Source organism: Malaclemys terrapin, chromosome 23 (assembly GCF_027887155.1).
Source record: "Malaclemys terrapin pileata isolate rMalTer1 chromosome 23, rMalTer1.hap1, whole genome shotgun sequence".
Taxonomy (NCBI): domain Eukaryota; kingdom Metazoa; phylum Chordata; order Testudines; family Emydidae; genus Malaclemys; species Malaclemys terrapin.
The window spans coordinates 13395887-13412961 of record NC_071527.1 but is presented as its reverse complement, the minus strand read 5'-3'; the positions used below and the strand labels follow the sequence as shown (position 1 = coordinate 13412961).

Sequence of the window (17075 nt, the reverse complement as noted above, 5' to 3'; positions counted from 1 at the left end):
GAGGGCCTAATTGGACAGAGGTGTATCTGATTACGAGGTCAGATTGGGGCTAGTGAGTCAAGGAACCAATCATTCCATTAACAGGGAAACTGTATAAAAGGACATGGGCAAGAGCTCTTTGAGGGGAACAGAGAAAGAAACTTGGGTGACCAGATGTCCCGATATTTGGGGCTTTATCTTATACAGGTGCCTATTTCCCCCCACTCCCTGTCCTGATTTTTCACACTTGCTGTCTAGTCACACTAGGAGAAACAGAAAGACAAAAAGCTAGGAGAGCCTGACAAAGTGAGGTCTCTGAGTGGAAACACCTTACCCCCCACTTTTGGAGAAGAGTTTAGAAAGTTGAGATACAACATAAAGGTGGCAAGGAGTCCTGTGGCACCTTATAGACTAACAGATGTATAGGATGCGTCCGAAGAAGTGGGTATTCACCCATGAAAGCTCATGCTCCTATACGTCTGTTAGCCTATAAGGTGCCACAGGACTCCTTGCTGCTTTTACAGATCCAGACTAACACAGCTACCCCTTTGATACTTAAATATAAAGGTGCTATGTATTGGTAGGGGGATTAAATAGACTATATGTTGGGGCTTACAAGCAAGAAAGTCTCAATGCGGTCTGTGTTTGTCGAAGATGTGGGGGTGCAACACCCCTCTCTGTCACAGCTGGGGGCTCATCAGGGATTTCCCTGTTATCTATGCAAATGGAGAGCCTGCTGGAGAAGCCGGTGTAGAGGTCTGGCAGTCCGGGGGATGGAGGGAACACTGAAATGGGTGGTGAAGCAGCAAAGAGAAGTGTAGAACAGGGGTTCTCAGCCTCTCTGTTTCTGAGCCTCCCCTCACCCTCAACATGCTACAAATACTCCATAGCCCAGTTCCAGGCCTCTGCCCTGCCAGGCATCAGAGTTTGGGGCTCCTGGCTCCAGATTTTAACTCCACAGGGTGCAGGGCCTCGGCCTCAGGGTTCCAGCGTGGCTGGGCTCAGAGCTTCACCTTTCTTCCCTGAGCCCCAGCTAGTCTAATGCCAGCCCAGTGATCCAATCCCTGTTGTCCGGTCTCAGCTTCTGGCAGACAGAGACCTAGGGACACCCAGAGAATGGGGTTGCATCCCTGATCATCTTGCCTAATAGCCATTGATGGACCTGTCCTCCATGAACTTATCTAATTCTTTTTTTAACCCAGTTATACTTTTGGCCTTCACAACATCCCTTGGCAACGAGTTCCACAGGTTGACCGTGTGTTGTGTGAAGTAGTACTTCCTTATGTTTATTTTATACCCGCTGCCCATCCATGAATAGAGTTTAGATCCTGGTTTCCTACGAAAAGTCAGAGACATGATAAAACCATGAAGTCTGTAATTTGAGCACCTTGTTGGCATGGAATAAAGAAACACAACAATAATAGAAACTAATAATGTTGTGAGAATGGTGGGAAATGTACATTAATGGGCTACCAGAGTTGAAGTCAACTGATGACTCAGGAATCTTAGTGTTAACTGGCGAGGGGCACAGAGTGGGTGCCGAGGGGTCTGGTATGTTAATTCTAGTTCACTAAAAGATTGCCATATGAGTCTCAAATAAAAGCCCATGTCACCAATATCATTGTGAAACGCATGTACAGATGCAGTGCAAAGAGTCATGTATATGCATTCAAAATTACATTCTTATGATCTGTGTCTAGGGACTAGTCACCAGGAAAAGTGAAAAAATGGTTTTCTTTCAGGCAAGAAATGTTTATCCATCTGTTTGTTTACCTGTAAATTAAGCATGTAGAGTTCACATTCAGTTCAGAAGGACTGTGAGAACTTCAAAGAAAGAAAAGTAACAGGAAGTAGACGGGGGTGGGGACCCAATTTTGGGGTACACATCAAAGGTTTGCTCTAGTATATTTGGGGGATAAAGAAGACACCCTGGTATCTTTCACTTAGGAAGTCGATGGACAGCGAGATGGACAGCGGGGTCGCTATCAGGCTTGGTTGAGAACTTTGGGTGAGGAACATCTTTAGACAGGAGGTTAACTTGTTGGTTAAGTTTAGTCTCTAGGAGCATGTTATGATTTCATTTTACATGTAACCATTTTTTGCTTGCATTCTTACTCATTATCACTGGAATCTCTGTTCTTTAATCATCTCTGTTCTTGTTTTCACTATAAATATACCTAAGTGCTGTGTGTTTTGCGGTATAGAGTATAAGTAATAAAGTATAAAGTATAGAGTCTAAAGTATAAGTAATAAACTGGTGTATACTGTTCCATTGGGAACAGCAGGCCTGGTAATTCTGTGGGTGTTCAGTGGATAAAGGTCTGGACACTACAGAACGGTCAGAAGACTCGGGGGTTGGTGTGTGCCTATCACTAACCTGTACAAAGAGTCTGAGGAGGCCTGGATGGCAGTGTTTGTTTTGCCAGAGCCTGGTCGTTTCAGGGAACTGACCCACAGCAGACACAGACAAGACTTCCTCACTCTAAGGGCAGGCGATGGTAAGGTGCCTCGTAACCCTGGGAACTCCTTAGGAGTGTCACACAACTCTATTAGAATTCTCTTTGTTTCTCTCCCTTCCTTCTAATTACCGGCAAGGTTTGTCCTTAGTATGTTGTAGGTCTTTTTGGAATTCCCTCCGGCTGGTTATCATTGGCAAAGGCATCTCTTGTCCTAGGGTTCGGCTGACCTGCTGCAGGAGAACAGGAAACAACTCTGGGAGCAGCTCCTGCACAGCTTTGCTCGACTGCAGTGCTGACACCACCTCAAAGATGGCACATGTTGCCTGAAAGGAGAGAATGGTAAAAACTGAGAGCTCTTCCCAGCACCATCACACCCTCTCTCCCCTTCTGAGATCTGCTGTACAAAATTCTCACTTCTGCCAGTAACTTGAATGACTGCGAGCAACTCGCTTAACTCATGGCTCAGTTTCCCACATCTGTAAAAATGTGTATGACCTACCAAGGCATGTTGTGAGTCCTAAGGAATATTTGCAAAGCGCTGTGAGAAACTTGGTTCAAAGACTTGCTAATTACCAGATGTTATTAAGTAAATCAGCCACATACTCTAAAACTGCCATATTTGTTCCACAGACAGCAGAACTGGACTGAGGGAAATAGTACATCAGAGGAGAAGTGCCCACACAGCAATATTATACCACACTTCTAGCTTTCCATCAGCAGGATTGTCACAGGGCAGAGGAAAGCCTGAAAGACGTGTCTGTCATCTAACTTACTTCGAGAGGTTCAGCAGCTGCAAAATCCCTGTCGATTTCAGTCTCTGAGGTGATGTTGCCTTCTTGGCTTGTTGGAGTCTTTATCTTGTCTTTCAGGACCTGTAGGACTTGAGTGGCAAGCAAGGGGTCTCCTCCCAGAGATCTCCACAGCTCAGTGGTGTAACTGCAATTTAACAGAAGTTACATGTGACCCCTGGACACTTTTGTGGCTCAGACTGAATGCGTCATATTTAAGTAAAGACCAAATTTTCTCCTTGCCAATGATGAGAAAGTTAGGAGTACTGTCCTCCTTTAACGCTCCTCATATTTAAATATTGAGTTTCCAGTTACAGAACTAGGTTAAGTGACCTAGTCGTACTGCAGCCTCACCATTAATACTAGACTGCAGAAGGACAGGACACAGAGCGCCAACCTCAGTTCCTGTTTTCCCTCTTCCCAGTAAATATGGAATCATGAACATGTGGCTCCAAAGATCTGGGGTTTGGAAGGCAGTTGATGAAAGAAAAGCAATATTCCTACTAACTGGATATACAACTATGAGAACGAATATTCACGGCCATCCTATGTCCCCTTCACAAAGGGTGTCCCTACCCTCTGTTTGCCAGAAGCTGGATCACTTGACATTTACCTGTTCTGTTCATTCCCTCTGGGGCATGTGGCACTGGCCACTGTCGGAAGACAGAATACTGGGCTAGATGGACCTTTGGTCTGATCCAGTATGGCCATTCTTATGGTCTTGGATTCCAGCACTGATAACTGATAACTCAGTTAGGGGGCTTTCAATGAAATGATGGATCTGCTTCCAGTCCAGTTTTAAGTACCCAGGACAGCAACTCTATTCTAGCAGCCACACCCTCACTGATACCAAGCGGAGGTCTGATGACAATATTGGCCCTATTCTTTGTAATTAGCCAGGGATTTGGACTTGAAGCTATCATGCTACCAAGAAACCAACAGCCACTGCTAATTTCCAGAGTAAGGTCAATTCAGGTGTCTAGAGAGGTAGATGTTTCCAACAATATCCTCCAGTTATACCAGTAAAGATAGGTCTTTAGGATGTCAAAGCAGCTATTAATTAATGGAAACAGAATGACACTTAATTTCTTTCCGCACCCCACCTTAACATGTTCTTGGACCTTCCTGCAGAAAGACCCAGGCTATTAAACTTTAGGAATTATTCCAAACTCTCTGCTGCTTAAAGAAAGCCCTACATCTCCCAGTAAAGCTGTGGGATCCATGTTTTACCAAGATGAATGCAATAGGTAGCGGTATATACCTGTCCATCGGCAGACGTTCTGTGAGGAGGCTGGAGATCACTGCCTCTACGTGATGGTGAGCGAGACTGCACACTGCCTCCACCAGGAACTGCTTCAAGCTGCCCTCCTGGATAGCAGGCATACAGCTATATATATTATTCACGATATCTGGCACCTGGAAGGAACAAAACCAGAAAGAAATGTCTCTTTTTCTTTCTCTCCATTCATTCTACAGAATAAAAACCTTTATTTAGCCAGTTAGCCAGTTGCTGCTTTTTTAGAAATTCCTCACTTCAAGAAACAAATCTTCAAATATGTCTGCGTAACTTTAACCCACAAAAATTGCCCACACTTGGCTGTAAAAACTAACACTGACACACACATATACATACCAGGTAATTTAATGTGGTGGTGCCCAGCTATGCATTAAATAAACCAGTTCGCATGCACAAAAGAAGGCTTTGCTTGCCCACATTTTGCAGGTGTGATTTAAGCAGCCAAATCCCGACCATTTGCCTCGAAGAATGCAGAGTTCATAAACAACCACAAGCACAAAATATGCAAGTGTTTTAAACACAGTGTGCAAATGCCTGGGACTATGAACAGGTGACGACCTCTCATAGTCATTCCTAACCCTTCACATCTTCAAAACACTGGGTAAACATGGCAGTTCTGCTGCGAGGGTTCCCTGTCCTGAGGCCTTTCACCAGCCTTGTTAGAAGATTTGTGGAGTGCTCCTTTCATCTAGTCCTAACGCACTGGGCTCCAGAATAAGGCATATAAATAGTGGATCCCAAAGACACTATAGTTTTCTCTCTCCCTTCTATTCTTAAAGGGTACGTCTACACAGCAAAAAATCCCACAGCAGTGTAAAAGTGTAGCAGTTCCTGCTCGGGCTGGAGCCCAGGCTCTGAAACCTGGCAAGAGGGTGGGTCTCAGAGCCCAGGCTCCAGACTGACTGGGAATGACCACAGTGCTATTTTTATCCAGGTAGCCCTTAGCCATAGGCCTCCTAAGAACTGGATGCCTCCAAGTGCCAATCATTCTGTCTTGTATTTTCCCCAGAGTCTGTTTTTTCAAGCCTTTCTTGGCTGAATACTGTGGCAACAAGCTAGACAAATAAATAACCGACCATCTTCCTTTTCCCTTGGATTATCTCTGTCTACTGCGATTGATTCTGCCATTGCCTATCTTAGGGTAGGAACAGAGATGGAATTGACTCTGTGTTCGAGGGGGAGAAACAGCAAGATTGTTGTTCATTACACATGAGGGCAAAGCTCTAAAAGCCTAGAGTTTAGGCAGAAAACCTCTCCAGTTTCCCATTTTACCTGGTCGAGCATGGCATCTCCACACTCCTTCAGGATGATCTTCATCCACAGTCCAGCTGCTGTGGCACAGGTGGGGCTAGCAGACAGAATGCCTTCCAATGTGGAGTGAATAAAGTCTGTGGCCTGTTCTGTGGGAAAGTACTCACTAATAACCTGGGAACAAATCAAAAACAGGAGAGCCTGCAATGATGTTTGGCTCCAGCACTTTTAAAAATGGAGGCCTAATATCTCTATGGAAAGATATATGCATCAGCAAATTGTTAATTAGCCTCATGTCTAGTGAGCCATTTGTGATTACAATTCTCTCTATAGTCTATATACGACATTTTTGTATTCTACGCTAATGATATCTGGTTAGAGGCAAAGCCTCTGTTGCACAGTTAGCACAACATTTTCTTCCACAGGACAGAAGCGACTTTGTCTGTACGAAGTGCAAGTTGGTCTCCATATTGGAAGAGAAGGTTCAAGGTCTGGAGAAACAAGTAGCAACCCTGCGTTGCATATGAGAAAATGAAGATTTCCTGGACAGACGTCAGGATATGCTTCTTCAGGCACAACGTTCTGAAGAATCGGAGCAGGTTGCGCAGAGGGGACTGAGGGATGGTGAAGAAAATTGGCAGCATGTGACCTCCAGAAGAAGAAAGAGGAACGTCCGTGTACCAGCAATGGAGATACAGGTGAGCAACTGTTTCCATGTTCTCTCCAGAGGTACTAATGTGGAGAGTGGACTGGATGATACAGTTGAGGGAAGGGAGCAGAAGGAGACTCCACCGATTGGAAGGCATGAGATGCACTGTCCTAGGGATGGGGGTTCCACGACCACCGCTCCCAAGAGAAGGAGGAGGGTGTTGGTGGTTGGGGACTCCCTCCTCAGGGGGACTGAGTCATCTATCTGCCGCCCCGACCGAGAAAATTGAGAGGTCTGCTGCTGGCCAGGAGCTAGATTCACGATGTGACGGAGAGATTGACGAGACTCATCAAGCCCTCGGATCGCTACCCCTTCCTGCTTCTCCACGTGGGCACCAATGATACTGCCAAGAATGACCTTGAGCGGATCACTGCAGACTACGTGGCTCTGGGAAGAAGGATAAAGGAGTTTGAAGCGCAAGTGGTGTTCTCTTCCATCCTACCTGTGCAGCGAAAAGGCTTGGGTAGAGACCGTTGAATTGTGAAAGTCAACGAATGGCTACGCAGGTGGTGTCGGAGAGAAGGCTTTGGATTCTTCGACCATGGGATGGTGTTCCAAGAAGGAGGAGTGCTAGGCAGAGACGGGCTCCACCTAACAAAGAGAGGGAAGAGCATCTTCGCAAGCAGGCTGGCTAACCTAGTGAGGAGGGCTTTAAACTAGGTTCACTGGGAGAAGGAGACCAAAGCCCTGCGGTAAGTGGGGAAATGGGATACCAGGAGGAAACACGAGCAGGAGAGTGCAAGTGGGGAGGACTCCTGTCTCAGACTGAGAAAGTGGGACAATCAGCGAGTTATCTTAAGTGCCTATACACAAATGCAAGAAGCCTGGGAAACAAGCAGGGAGAACTGGAAGTCCTGGCACAGTCAGGGAACTATGATGTGATTGGCATAACAGAGACTTGGTGAGATAACTCACATGACTGGAGTACTGTTATGGATGGATATAAACTGTTCAGGAAGGACAGGCAGGGCAGAAAAGGTGTGGGAGTTGCATTGTATGTAAGAGAGGAGTATGACTGCTCAGAGCTCTGGTATGAAACTGCAGAAAAACTTGAGAGTCTCTGGATTAAGTTTAGAAGTGTGAGCAACAAGGGTGATGTTGTGGTGGGAGTCTGCTATAGACCACCAGACCAGGGGGATGCGGTGGACGAGGCTTTCTTCCGGCAACTAGCAGAAGTTACTAGATCGCAGGCCCTGGTTCTCATGGGAGACTTTAATCACCCTGATATCTGCTGGGAGAGCAATACAGCGGTGCACAGACAATCCAGGAAGTTTTTGGAAAGTGTAGGGGACAATTTCCTGGTGCAAGTGCTGGAGGAACCAACTAGGGGCAGAGCTCTTTTAGACCTGCTGCTCACAAACTGGGAAGAATTAGTAGGGGAAGCAAAAGTGGATGGGAACCTGGGAGGCAGTGACCATGAGATGGTCGAGTTCAGGATCCTGACACAAGAAAGAAAGGAGAGCAGCAGAATACGAACCCTGGACTTCAGAAAAGCAGACTTTGACTCCCTCAGGGAACTGATGGGCAGGATCCCTTGGGAGAATAACATGAAGGGGAAAGGAGTCCAGGAGAGCTTTTGATACGGTCTACCACAGTATTCTTGCCACCAAGTTAAAGATGTATGAGCTGGATGAATGGACTATAAGGTGGATAGAAAGCTGGCTAGATCATTAGGCTCAACGGGTAGTGATCAACGGCTCCATGTCTAGTTGGCAGCCAGTTTCAAGTGGAGTGCCCCAGGGGTTGGTCCTGGGGCCGGTTTTGTTCAACATCTTAATTAATGATCTGGAGGATGGCGTGGACTATACTCTCAGCAAGTTTGCAGAGGACACTAAACTGGGAGGAGTAGGAGATACGCTGGAGGGTAGGGATAGGATACAGAGGTACCTAGACAAATTAGAGGATTGGGCCAAAAGAAACCTGATGAGGTTCAACAAGGACAAGTGCAGAGTCCTGCACTTAGGACGGAAGAATCCCATGCACTGTTACTGACTAGGGACCGAATGGCTAGGAAGCAGTTCTGCAGAAAAGGACCTAGGGGGTACAGTGAATGAGAAGCTGGATGAGTCAACAGTGTGCCCTGGTTGCCAAGAAGGCTAACGGCATTTTGGGCTGTATAAGTAGGGGCATTGCCAGCAGATCAAGGGATGTGAACATTCCCCTCTATTCAGCATTGATGAGGCCTCATCTGGAGTACTGTGTCCAGTTTTGGGCCCCACACTATAAGAAGGATGTGGAAAAATTGGAAAGAGTCCAGCAGAGGGCAACAAAAATGATTAGGGGGTTGGAGCACATGACTTATGAGGAGAGGCTGAGGGAACTGGGATTGTTTACTCGGCCGAAGAGAAGAATGAGGGGGGATCTGATAGCTGCTTTCAACTACCTGAAGGGGGGTTCCAAAGAGGATGGATCTAGACTGTTCTCAGTGGTACCTGATGACAGAACAAGAAGTAATGGTCTCAAGTTGCAGTTGGGGACGTTTAGGTTGGATATTAGGAAAAACTTTTTCACTAGGAGGGTGGTGAAGCACTGGAATGGGTTACCTAGGGAGGTGGAGGAATCTCCTTTCTTAGATGTTTTTAAGGTCAGGCTTGACAAAGCCCTGGCTGGGATGATTTAGTTGGGAATTGGTCCTGCTTTGAGCAGGGGGTTGGACTAGATGACCTCCTGAGGTCCCTTCCAACCCTGAGATTCTATGATTCTATGAACATTGTACTGGATATGCAGGAGCTAAGTTTCCAGTTTCTATTCTCTTATATACACTGCATCTTTTTACAACTTATAAAATGAAGTAAAGAGAGGCATGCACACAAATATGGGCTAAGGCAAACCCACAAAGTGACAGAATGAAGACTGGGTGGTTTCTCAGCTTGATGTTCCACTAACACAGTTTTTTCTCGTGGATGGCTGGATAGGTACATGTGTGTGCAGCTGCGTGCGTATTTTCATGTGCGTGCAGCATTCTGTGGAATCTGGTTTTTACATGTTTCAGAGTAGCAGCCGTGTTAGTCTGTATCCGTAAAAAGAACAGGAGTACTTGTGGCACCAAATTTGTTAGTCTCTAAGGTGCCACAAGTACTCCTGTTCTTTTTATGGTTTTTACATGTCATTCATAGCACAAATCTATGAAAAGCATCTTGCTGGTTACTAGCAATGAATGCCCCGCTCCCACAGCTTACTCCAAGTACGGAAAGGCATCATGAAAGCGTAAATGTAAAATGAATGGTGCCCCGTCACTAGAACATCCGCACAAGCTTTTTGAGTCAGTTACCCTGGCCATTTTGGAAGATGTCTGAAACAGAGCCTCAGGGTCTGGAGGTGTTAGTGCTTCACGGAGACATCTCAGCTCCTCCGCCGCTGACCCCAGGTTCATGGACTGGCCTGGAATGGAGAAAAGGAGAAAAAGTACTGTAACAATTAATGAAACTGAACCTCTACTGCATGGATATTCATACAGAAGGATCCATGTGGTATGCTGTTATCAGCATAGTGTAAAATCTTGGCTCCATCGAAGTCAATGGCAAAACTCCTGTTGACTGTAATGGAGTCGGGATTACACCCTAAATGTCTGAAAGTTAACAGTAGTGGTATGTTATTGTGAATGATACAGGATTGAACAAGCACTGTATTCAGCTTGGAGCAGCTTTCTGGGTATGTCTGGTTTCAGTAGCCTCTCTGCTCTCAGTATTTAAATCTAATCTCATAGTCAAGTACAACTCATGCAGGTAGATCTCAGGTTCCAATGTAGAGGTGAATCCCTCCACAAAACTCTCATTGTAAAAGAGATGGGGCTGGACAAAACCTTCAGCAGGAAACCTAAGCTCATCAATCACTTCTAAACAATGCTGGGATTTCTATGTTGTACATTCAAAGATTGGAGTCCCTTCTTCTGTTTCTGAATCACCAACACTGTTTTTAGGACTGATTAATAATAATTGGAAATAGGGTGACCAGATGTCCTGATTTTATAGGGACAGTCCTGATTTTGGGGTCTTTTTCTTATATAGACTCCTATTACCCCCCCACCCCCTGTTCTGATGTTTCACATTTGCTGTCTGGTCACCCTAATTGGAAATGGCCTTAAACGATAACCAAGTTCTATCCCTTTACATCTAACCATTAGGTGAAAAGAATATCCTACTCTTTTACAAAGGGGAAAATGGCCTACACTTACTCCAGTAGCTTTGAATGCTCATGACAGAGGGCTGCTAGAAGAACTTTTTGTTTAAAGAATTATTCCAGGAAACCCCTCCAATACAGCCAGTGGCAGGGTAAAGAGAATGAAAATGTTTAGTACCAAGGGCTTGTCTACATGGAGAGAGTCAAGAAAGCTAATCCAAATTAATTTTCAAAATGCATTAGTTAAACTTCATTAAACACCTATGGGGACACACTTATTTAGAATTAAAGGGGCCTTATTTCAGGTTAGTTTAATTCATGTAATTCACTAAAATTAATAAGGGCCATTTTAATTCAGAATCACAGCATCCACACATGTGTTTAATGCCACTTTAAATTTACACCTTTAGTTCATTTGGATTAACTTTCCTTAGTGTCCCTGTGTAGACAAGCCCTAAGGAATTTAGCAGTTATCTACCTGTATGCAGACCATTTATTATTTGTACAGTTCCCAAAAGTGTGCTAGGCTCTTTACACATCATAATCTTCTCTTCTAATGAGGTATTTACAAGATGCCACCATTCTATTATCTAAATGCCAACAGACAGGACAGAAAGAACTAGACAGGCAGAAAAATGGACATTACAACAGTGAAAGAAGGTGAAGAATTACTTATACCTGCTAATGGTCTCCTCACCTTGTATACAGAGAAGGCAGCTGATACAGTCAACCACCCACTGACGGGACGTGGCCAGTGAATCACAGCTGTATGGTGCTATTTGTCCAATCAGAGATCCAAACTGATTAAAAGTTTCCTGAGTCTAATTAAAAAAGAATGAAGAATGAATGTTCTCCAGCTGTACGAGACTTCACTTGCCATCCTTATTGTTGATACCAGTCAGCTCTGTGTTTTTGGGGAACCAGGGCGCAGTATCTAGCCGGCGTGACTCATGAAGGACACCCTCCATCCCCGTCTGTTTGAACGGAAACCGATCAGAGAAAAGGCTTGCAGAGAACAATGAAGGGTTTGGGGAGACACACCTAGACCCCTCCTGACAAAGGTGACAAGATTAAGATATCTCCATTTTCATGCAGAATGAAGAGACAACTCCCCTAGCCTGATCTGCATGAAAGATGGAATAGGGATTAGCATAAAGAATGAAGAACAGAGAACCGCACTGAACTCTGGGACCAGAAAAGCAGGGACGCACTGCATCATGGGAATCCTGCTCCAGATGCTAATGAACCTACAACTGCACACACCCAGCTCAGCAATTATTGGACCAATTCTAGTAATAAATCTTTGATTGATATCCCAAAATACTGAAGCAGCCTAGTTGCCTTGTGAGCTCCCTAGAAGAAAACAACACCCATAGCCAAGAGTGATCAGCTCCTATTGTCTAGCCTAAAGAAAACCTTGAGCCATCAGTTTACCCATAAACAAATCTAGTGTTCTCCATTGAACCATTGTATTTTCTCTACAAAACCCCCGAACTATGCCCAAGTAAGGGTTCTGATGTATAGACCCAAACTTTGCATCAGTTCCACTGGGATTCCATCTCCTGACTGATCGTGCTGGGGGCTCTGCCTGTCTCCAGCACTCAGGACCCTGAACTACCACCATCATCTGGGAACCCCGACCAGTGCAAGCCTCATGGAGTGGGTGAGACCCCTCTCTCTCTCTCTCTCTCGCTCTGTTTTCTTTTCTACCTCAGGTATTAACCTTTACAATGTAACTGTTATGTTTGTGTAGCCCTCCTTGTGTAGTTATCACTATTATTCAATAAATAACTTTTATGGTTCAGCTGGTTGCTTCTCTCTCTCTCTCTGAATTTTACTCTTTTGTGTTTTTAGCTTCCCCCATTTACTCGGCAGCAACGCTTCTTGTACCTAAGCTAAAGATCCCTGTAGTGCTCAGAAATACTGTGGGGTTTGCTCATCAAGTGTGTTACTCCCAGTACAATTGTAATGTGAAAGTGTGATAGGGACGTGTTAAACTTGGGGCATATAAGGCGGGGGGGCAACTGAAAGTGCTGCTTAACCCAACCCATTGAGTACAGGGACATATGAGGGGATCAGCTGGGGAGTGCTGTAGTGTGTGTATGTGTGTGTGTGTGTGTGTGTGCGCGCGCATGTTCATCTAGTTCTAGTTATTAGCCCTGGGGAACCTAGGTCCTGCAGGATAGCTCCATTGGGAGCTCCATTGGGAGGGGACTTGTAGAAGGAAGGAGTAGAGCTCCATATGAACACACAAGTGACATAAGCCCCACATTAATAAAATTACAGAACCCTCCCCCCCACAGAAGAGTAACCCTAATCAATGAGTAACGGGCACATCTGGTAACATTGTGCCTCTGATTCCTGTACTGACCTGGGTAATGCACATTGGAAAACATAATCCCAATTGTACATACAAACGGATGGGGTCTAAATTAGCTGTTATCACTCAAGAAAGAGACCTCAGAGTCATTGTGTACAGTTCTCTGAAAGCATCTGCTCAACATGCAGTCAAAAACCCCCCACAATATGCCAACATTTTTATGGCTGACTTAGAACAACGCTTCCTTAGCTCTCGTCCCCTAACGCCCCTACTCTACTTGCGCTACATTGATGACATCTTCATCATCTGGACCCATGGAAAAGAAGCCCTTGAGGAATTTCACCATGATTTCAATAATTTCCATCCCACCATCAACCTCAGCCTAGATCAATCCACACAAGCGGTCCATTTCCTGGACACTACTGTGCTAATAAGCGATGGTCACATCAATACCACCCTATACCGGAAACCTACTGACCGCTACACTTACCTACATGCCTCCAGCTTCCATCCAGGACACACCACACGATCCATTGTCTACAGCCAAGCTCTAAGATATAACCGCATTTGCTCCAATCCCTCGGATAGAGACAAGCACCTACAAGATCTCTATCAAGCATTCTTAAAACTACAATACCCACCTGCTGAAGTGAAAAAACAGATTGACAGAGCCAGACGAGTACCCAGAAGTCACCTCCTACAAGACAGGCCCAACAAAGAAAATAACAGAACACCACTAGCTGTCACCTTCAGCCCCCAACTAAAACCTCTCCAGCGCATCATCAGAGATCTACAACCTATCCTGAAAGATGATCCTTTACTCTCACAGATCTTGGGAGACAGACCTGTCCTCGCTTACAGACAACCCCCCAACCTAAAGCAAATACTCACCAGCAACCACACATCACTGAACAAAACCACTAACCCGGGAACCTATCCTTGTAACAAACCCCGATGCCAACTCTGTCCACATATCTATTCAAGTGACATCATCATAGGACCTAATCACATCAGCCATACCATCAGGGGCTCGTTCACCTGCACATCTACCAATGTGATATATGCCATCATGTGCCAGCAATGCCCCTCTGCCATGTACATTGGCCAAACCGGACAGTCTCTACGCAAAAGAATTAATGGACACAAATCTGACATCAGGAATCAAAATACTCAAAAACCAGTGGGAGAACACTTTAACCTGTCTGGTCATTCAGTGACAGACCTGCGGGTGGCTATATTACAACAGAAAAACTTCAAAAACAGACTCCAAAGAGAGACTGCAGAGCTAGAATTGATATGCAAACTAGACACAATCAACTCCGGTTTGAATAAGGACTGGGAATGGCTGAGCCATTACAAACGTTGACTCTATCTCCCCTTGTAAGTACTCTCACACTTCTTATCAAACTGTCTGTACTCGGCTAGCTTGATTATCACTTCAAAAGTTTTTTTTTTTTTTTTTTTTTTTTCTCTTAATTAATTGGCCTCTCAGAGTTGGTAAGACAACTCCCACCTGTTTATGCTCTCTGTATGTGTGTATATATATCTCCTCATTATATGTTCCATTCTATATGCATCCGAAGAAGTGGGCTGTAGTCCACGAAAGCTTATGCTCTAATAAATTTGTTAGTCTCTAAGGTGCCACAAGTACTCCTGTTCTTCTTTTTGCGGATACAGACTAACACGGCTGTTACTCTGAAACTTTTCATTATGCAAGGCACTGCATTTAGCCGTATGGAATGGAAATCCATCAACCTCATGAAAAAACTCGTACAGATACAGACAGACATCATCTTCCTTTCCAAATGCAAACAGACGGACATCATACCAAAAGGACTAAAGGTAAAAAATCCATTACACTCTACATATCACACAGACTATGCTGAGAGACTGTGTCACACACTCTCAAAGAAACTGCGAAACCACCTGATCAGCATCCTATACAGCAAACAGGGAAAGATTAAGACTGAGCTCTCAGAACTGGATACTCTCATGAAAAAACAACCTTCCACACAAACTTCCTCATGGATAGACTTTACAAAAACTAGACAAGCCATCTACAAGACAAACTTTGCCTCTCTACAAAGGAAAAAGGACACTAAACTATCTAAACTGCTACATGCCACAAGCAGCCACAACAGTAGTTCCCTTAACCCACCCAGCAATATTGTTAATCTTTCCAGCTATACTCTTAGCCCAGCAGAAGAGTCTGTCCTATCTCGGGGCCTCTCCTTTTGTCCCTCCAGACCCATGAATATGATACAGTTCTGCGGTGACCTAGAATCCTACTTTCGACGTCTCCGACTCAAAGAATATTTCCAACATACCTCTGAACAGCATACTAACCCACAGAATCCTCCCTACCAGCACTACAAAAAAAAGGATTCTGCATGGACTCCTCCGGACGGTCGAAACAACAGACTGGATTTCTACATAGATTGCTTCCGTCGACGTGCAAAGGCTGAAATTGTGGAAAAGCAACATCACTTGCCACATAACCTCAGCCATGCTGAACACAACGCCATCTACAGCCTCAGAAACAACCCTGACATCATAATCAAAAAGGCTGACAAAGGAGGTGCTGTCGTCATCATGAATAAATTGGAATATGACCAGGAGGCTGCTAGACAGCTCTCTAACACCACATTCTACAGGCCATTATCCTCTGATTCCACTGAGGATTACCTAAAGAAACTACACCATCTGCTAAAAAAACTCCCTGACAAAGCACAGGAACAAATCCGTACAGACACATGCCTAGAACCCCGACCAGGGGTATTCTATTTGCTACCCAAGATCCATAAACCTGGATATCCTGGACGCCCCATCATCTCAGGCATTGGCACCCTAACATCAGGCTTGTCTGGTTATGTAGACTCTGTCCTAAGACCCTACGCTACCAGCACTCCCAGCTATCTTCGAGACACCACTGACTTCCTGAGGAAACTACAATCCATCGGTGATCTTCCAGAAAACACCATCCTGGCCACTATGGACGTAGAAGCCCTCTACACCAATATTCCACACAAAGATGGACTACAAGCTATCAGGAACAGTAGCCCTGATAATGTCACAGCTAACCTGGTGGCTGAACTTTGTGATTTTGTCCTCACCCACAACTATTTCACATTTGGGGACAATATATACCTTCAAGTCAGCGGCACTGCTATGGGTACCCGCATGGCCCCACAATATGCCAACATTTTTATGGCTGACTTAGAACAACGCTTCCTTAGCTCTCGTCCCCTAACGCCCCTACTCTACTTGCGCTACATTGATGACATCTTCATCATCTGGACCCATGGAAAAGAAGCCCTTGAGGAATTTCACCATGATTTCAATAATTTCCATCCCACCATCAACCTCAGCCTAGATCAATCCACACAAGCGGTCCATTTCCTGGACACTACTGTGCTAATAAGCGATGGTCACATCAATACCACCCTATACCGGAAACCTACTGACCGCTACACTTACCTACATGCCTCCAGCTTCCATCCAGGACACACCACACAATCCATTGTCTACAGCCAAGCTCTAAGATATAACCGCATTTGCTCCAATCCCTCGGATAGAGACAAGCACCTACAAGATCTCTATCAAGCATTCTTAAAACTACAATACCCACCTGCTGAAGTGAAAAAACAGATTGACAGAGCCAGACGAGTACCCAGAAGTCACCTCCTACAAGACAGGCCCAACAAAGAAAATAACAGAACACCACTAGCTGTCACCTTCAGCCCCCAACTAAAACCTCTCCAGCACATCATCAGAGATCTACAACCTATCCTGAAAGATGATCCTTTACTCTCACAGATCTTGGGAGACAGACCTGTCCTCGCTTACAGACAACCCCCCAACCTAAAGCAAATACTCACCAGCAACCACACATCACTGAACAAAACCACTAACCCGGGAACCTATCCTTGTAACAAACCCCGATGCCAACTCTGTCCACATATCTATTCAAGTGACATCATCATAGGACCTAATCACATCAGCCATACCATCAGGGGCTCGTTCACCTGCACATCTACCAATGTGATATATGCCATCATGTGCCAGCAATGCCCCTCTGCCATGTACATTGGCCAAACCGGACAGTCTCTACGCAAAAGAATTAATGGACACAAATCTGACATCAGGAATCAAA

The 17075-nt window shown here is 45.1% G+C and overlaps 1 protein-coding gene across 1 annotated transcript in view; it reads right to left on the bottom strand.

Annotated features, from left to right (window-relative positions):
- LOC128827988 (maestro heat-like repeat-containing protein family member 2B) overlaps positions 1 to 17075 on the bottom strand; it is a 54552-nt gene that overhangs the window by 20927 nt on the left and 16550 nt on the right. The window contains exons 17-22 of the mRNA XM_054012254.1: positions 11300 to 11423; positions 9755 to 9864; positions 5796 to 5948; positions 4488 to 4642; positions 3212 to 3374; positions 2568 to 2761 (exon numbers count right to left, since the gene is read on the bottom strand). Of these exons, the coding sequence (XP_053868229.1) occupies positions 2568 to 2761; positions 3212 to 3374; positions 4488 to 4642; positions 5796 to 5948; positions 9755 to 9864; positions 11300 to 11423 (899 nt within the window). The remainder of the gene's footprint in view (positions 1 to 2567; positions 2762 to 3211; positions 3375 to 4487; positions 4643 to 5795; positions 5949 to 9754; positions 9865 to 11299; positions 11424 to 17075) is intronic.